A 6,171-nucleotide genomic window follows, 5' to 3' on the forward strand; every position below is an offset into this window, starting at 1 on the left:
CCAACAATTTTCGTTGATATTTAAAAATGCATTGCAGCATGAAGAGGAAGGGGTGAGACCACTAATTGGGTAAGTGAAAAGCGATGGCAGACATCGCTGAATGCTATTTAGTGATGCAAAACACTGGTTAATCTGAGCAAATTCTGGAGTTCCTGGAACTCCTGGAATCCTTGGAAATCTAGGCAATCCTGAAATTCCTGGAAGTCTTGGAATTCCTGGAACTCCTGAAAATCTAGGCAATCCTGGAGTTTCCGGAATTCCAGGAATTCGCGGAAGTCCCGGAATTCCAGGAAGTCCTGGAGTTCCTGGAAGTCCCGGAATTCCAGGAATTCCCGGAAGTCCCGGAGTTCCCGGAAGTCCCGGAATTCCTGAAATTCCCGGTAGTCCCGGAGTTCCCGGAAGTCCCAGAATTTTCGGAATTCCCGGTAGTCCCGGAGTTCCCGGTAGTCCCGGAGTTCCCAGAAGTCCAGGAATTTTCGGAAGTCCCGGAGTTCCCGGAAGTCCCAGAAGTCCCGGAGTTCCCGGAATTCCAGGAATCCCCGGAAGTCCCGGAGTTCCAGGAAGTCCAGGAATTTTAGGAATTCCCGGAAGTCCTGGTGTTCCCGGAATTCCAGGTAATCCTGGAAATCTAGGCAATCCTGGTATTAGTTGAGAGTAGGTTAATGGCATCAACGTTGTAATCCATGTAACTATAAACAATACTATAATGCTTTGTTGAGCCTTGCTTGACATGCTTGATTGGAGTTATGTTCCGACGGAAAAAGAATTGGTTGATGAAGAGAAGGCTAATGGGATGAATGGTTGAAACAAAGAGAGTTGGTGTTTATATAATAGTGATTTTAGGTTTTTAATTAGTATTTTTATTAATAAAAACCCCCCAAACCATAAATTTTCTTTACTGTTATCTTTTAATTAAACCATTAGGTAAGTGGTTACTAATTAAGCCATTAATTTTGGATTTAAATTTTAAAGTTTTATTATATATATTTAAATACTATAAAAATTATTAAAAATGACTTAAATTATTGTGGATAATTACTCATGGTGTTTAAAATTAGAAAGTATAATAAATTTGAATTTTAAAATATGTTTTTAATAATATGTTTTTTTAAAAAAAAAATAATGCATTAATTAATTAAGTAGTGCAAATATCACATTGGGTAATGTCTCCCGAACATGGAAATGATGAACAGAGCTTGACAGTCGGCCGAGTTCGTGGGCTATAACATTACAATCATGCCAGCCCAACTGATATTTATATCCGCCGATAAGTTTCGATTTTCTATATTTTTTCAGCCCACCGAGGGCCCTATGGGTATTTTATCACAGGAACCAATACAAGTTTGGCCGAATTCGGCCGAAAACGGTCGGAAACAACCAACCCAAGGCGGATCACCGCCGTGACGGAATTTTAAAATTGGTCGAGTAGGCCCTGAATGTGATTTTGAGTTATTTGGGGACATGTGCAGGTACTGTAAGTGCGTTTCAGTTCCCAAAAAAAAATTCAGGGAATCTAGGGACTACCCGTAGGCGCAGTGAAAAATCGATTTTAGACTTCGAATCAAGTAAGGATCCCTCACCCTATTTCCTATCGTGGAATTAAAGTTCAATTGAATGATAAAACTGTATTTTATGAATTATATAGATACACGTAATTACTTAAGGTTGCTAATGGAGCCCGAATCTGATATACTTTTCGGTCAGTTCCTGTTTTATTTATTTTATGGTTTTAAATGCGTTACGATAGGTGGCTTATTTATTCTATGGTTTCGGATGCATGATTCACTGTTGCTTGGTTTCGTGGATTTAGTGTATGCTTGCCTCGTTGAATGCACGTTACTTGTTTAAGTATTCACATTTATGTGAGAAATAGAAAACTAAGAAAAGAATGGAAAAGGGTATGTGAATTGATAAATGGATAAGTTGATAGTCTCACTAGATATCCTGGGAGATGGTGGACGGACCAGCTCCATAAGGAACCCTATCGGGAACGTTGTCTCATACCGGATGAGGTATGAAGACTTTAAATGTTTTGGCACCCATACCGAACGGGGTATGGGGACGGCTCTGGAATTAAGTTATTTAACTTAATGTTTCACGTGTAGCGGGGACCCCTATGGATCCCCATTGATACTGGTAGGCTGATAAAAGAGGAAAATTATTGTTTGATGATTGAAAAATAAAAGTATGACATGTGCTATGTTACAGAGTATGTATGAATTCATGATATCTTTGATGTTATTGTTTCTATGGGTCATTTTCATAAATCTCACCGAGGTAAGTGGATAGTAAATGGTTTTATTATTGATTAATGAATTTGTTAAAAATTGTACTCCATTGGTCGTTTTTGTTTTTCTACCAACCTTTACTTTTGTGACAGTGATATAGTGTGACATCCTTACTTAACTATTTCATATAAGGAGGACTTGGTTCACGAGCCCATTCCGCAGGAAGACGGCAAGTAGATGCCTAAATATTTTATAGCTTTCTTTATAATATTTCATTTCTAGTATTTCCTTTAGTTAACTTATTCTTTCATATTGTTAGTACATTTCGGTTATTGTGTAAGGGATATTAGTCAGAACTTTTTATTTCGCTTCCGCACTCAAAATTTATATCATATTTTAATTAAACCATTAATGAAGTGGTTACTAATTAAGCCATTAAATTTGGGGTTAAATTTTAACACAAATTGGTAGTATATATGTATTGAAATACTATAAAATTTATTAAAAAGGACTTAGAGTATTTTGAATAATTACACATGGTGTTTAAAACTAGAAAGTACTATAAATTTAAATTTTAAAATTTATTTTTTATAATATATATTTTTTTTAAAGGAATAATATGTTTTTTTGAGTTTGTACATATTTGCGATTTATATGAATTATATAAAAATAATAATCTTAAAATTGTGAAAGCATTTGGCACTATGTTTAAAACTTTAAAAACCTTAAAATTAAATTAAAAAATTCTTTAAAATTAATTAGTAAATTCATTAAAAAGAAACATGGTAATCTTTTTTTAAAAAATAAATATTAATTTATTATAAATTAATTATAATATTAAAAAGAGAACATTTAGAAAATTAAAATAACCAAAACTCTAACATTTAGAAAAATTACATAAGAAAAATATGGACATCTCAAATTGATGATATATATATATATATATATATGCGATTAGAATATTGATTGGCATGTATGCTTAGCATGTGAGAACAAAAAAATTGAATAATGAAGTCAAAGAAAAAGAAAAGGGTGTATCAACCTTTATTTTGCTGAGAATTGAAAGAAAAAATGAATTTAAACCTAAATTGGATAAAGCTAAAATCTAAAAATCTCTATTGATACACTTAATACACCTAATTTTAGCTGATTTCTTTTGGATTTTTGAAGAAGATGAATTTAGTTTATATATATATATATATATATATATGTATATACATGTATATTTAAATTCAGCCAATTATGAAACTTTTAGATATATTTACGTTATAACATTGCAACATTTATAACATTATAGTTCAATATTTATAAAAAATATCTAAATCATTTGTACTTATATTATGTATTCTTGATAGTTTTCTGCGGGTTTTTTTTATAAAAAATTTCTGCATAATTTATTCTCTCTTTGTTCTCATGGCCTGATTTGATCAATTCCTGTTAATTTTTTAGATAATTTAAAAATGTGACACTAGTGTAAAAGTAATATTATAATTATACACATTAAGAATTATATGAAAATGTATTGTAGGGATTAGAATTGAAGCAAAAAAGAAAGCCTGAGAATGTACTTGCTTATATATTCATAGCTTTGAAACAAAAAGGAAGAAGTCTATAAGAAAACAAATAATGCACTAAAAGAAAATTAATTTTTATTTTGGCTAGAATTATTTGGAAAAATAAATTTAAACTTCAATCACATAGCTAAAGTATATTCTCTTTGCCATAATAAAATAAAATAAAACCATAAATCTCCACTATATTAATGACTTAGGAGAACTAAAAATTGGTTAATTTCTGTTGAATTTAAAAAAAAAAAAAAAGAAACTCATTTAGGAGATGCTGCGAATGCCTTTGGAGTGTCGCAAAAGTTCTGAATCAGTTGTGGAGCATAAGGGGCTAAGGGGAAAAAAACTGACCAACAACTCTTGCTGATATTTAGAATTGCATTACAACAAGAAGAGGAAGGGGTAAGACCTCCAATTGGAAAAGTGAAAAGTGACAGCAAGCATCCTTCAATACCATTAAAGGACGCCAAACACTGATTAATTTGAGAAGTTCCTGGAAGTCCAGGAATTCCTGGAAATCCAGGTAATAGCTGGGTGTGACTTGGTTGCACCAACATTGCAATCCAAGTGGCCAGAAGCAGTAATTGAATGGTTTGTTGAGCTTTGCCTGACATGTTTGATTGGTAAATTTTTTTGTCTTTTCGTATTACTAGGAGTTAATTGATCAAGAGCAGTTTATTGCAATGAAAAATTGAAACGAATAGAGCGACTATTTATGCTATAGTAGAAATGTGAGTAATTAAGCTTGTTTAATACTATTTTTAATACTATTTATAATATTAACTCAGTCGTTACTAAATCGTTAATTTTGGAGTGAATTCTAACTGTTGATTTACTTAAACGTTTATCGAAATTGATGATTTATGTTAGGTTCCTAGAGAATAATTCACTCCTGCTTATAGAAGCTCCAATTAATGGACAAAATTTTGTATAGTAAGTCTACGATGGTATCTTTTTTTCTTAATTAGACGAATGTGCATTAAACAAAGACCGAGTCTTCTTACTAATTTAAAGAATTAAAGCTTCATTACAACAAAATAAATTCTCACGTTGCTTTTTGATCAAGCATATTCTTTGTTTACAAATACTTCATCAAATCAGATCGACACTACAAAAAGAATTTGCATTACTCATTGAAAATAAAAAATTCCTACTAGGATGATTTAGAGGTTTTTAATTCACTAAGAGAATAATTACTCCTTAAAAATTAAATACAGAGTTTGTTAGAATTGGATGTCTATCCCTTTTAGAACTTCGAGTTTATCAAATTGAATATCTATCCTTTTTAGACTCTTAGACTTTGTATATTTTTTGTGTTCCTTCATTAACTTAAATAGAACAGAACGCCAATCATAACTAATCTTAAGAAATAAATAATCACCAAACCACATATAAGAATGATTCTAATTGCATATTTATAGAAATGGTAGTTCTAATATCATCTCTTTGGGGAAGGTCTAGTAGTTTTCTTATAATTATAAATAACGATGTAACTTTAGCTTATACAGTTTTGAATATAATTTTGGGTCATGTCTTATCTATATAATTTTTTTTTTTGGTTAGTTTCTTAGTGGGGCTCTTTTTGGTTAACGTCTCCGTAATTTATTTTCTCTTTGTTCTTAGGACATTAAGGGATTAACCGTAAAATTTCATTACACTTTTAGTGAATTTAATAGCCAACATCACATTAGTGATTAACCATAAAATTCCCCTTAAAAATTAATTCATTGTTGGCACCAACAAAAGGAGTTGGTTAAGACTAATGTGCACATGTCAATGCTTGAGAATCATAGCTTAGAAGCGAAAAGGAAATTAACTAAAAGAAAACTATTTGATTTTCTAATTGATTTATAATGAATTGCAAAAATAGATTTATACCTCAGTAACCCAACCAAGCATTTCCTTCTTACTTGAATAAAACATTAAATCTCCACTAACTTACTAACTTATGAGCACTAGAATTTGGTTGATTTCCTTTTGCATTTGAAGAAACGGAAATTATTTAGCATGAGGTGAAGATGACTTTTAAATGTTGCAGAAGTTCTCGATCATAGGTGGAGTATAAGGGGTTAAGGGGAAAAAAAGAGACCAACAAATCTTATTGATATTTACAAATGTGTTGCATCAGGAAGAGGAAGGGTTAAGACCACCAATTGGAAAAGTAAAAAGTGATGACATGCACCCTTGAATGCCACTCAAAGATGCTAAACACTGATTAATTTGTGAAGTTATTGGAAGTCCTGAAATTTTCAGAAATCTTGGTAGCAACTGGGCGTGTCCTGGTTAGACCAATATCGCAACCCACGTGACCAAAAGCAATAGTGGACCAGCTTGTTGAGTTTTGCTAGACATATTTGATTAGTAGATTTTTTACTTTT

General features: G+C 31.8%; 1 protein-coding gene across 1 annotated transcript; it reads right to left on the minus strand.

Moving 5' to 3' along the window:
• Positions 1 to 4,053: 4,053 nt before the first annotated feature.
• LOC148253138 (uncharacterized) lies at positions 4,054 to 4,407 on the minus strand. The gene has a single exon (XM_088208550.1). The coding sequence runs from the start codon at positions 4,405 to 4,407 to the stop codon at positions 4,054 to 4,056; it is 354 nt and encodes a 117-aa protein (XP_088064676.1).
• Positions 4,408 to 6,171: the final 1,764 nt, after the last annotated feature.

The sequence above is a fragment of the Carica papaya genome, chromosome 7 (assembly GCF_054855325.1).
Source record: "Carica papaya isolate Zhongbai chromosome 7, ASM5485532v1, whole genome shotgun sequence".
Lineage (NCBI taxonomy): Eukaryota > Viridiplantae > Streptophyta > Magnoliopsida > Brassicales > Caricaceae > Carica > Carica papaya.

Coding starts and splice junctions, on each gene's coding strand:
- LOC148253138 (XM_088208550.1), bottom strand. CDS start 4,407: ATGTCAGGCAAAGCTCAACAAACCATTCAATTACTGCTTCTGGCCACT.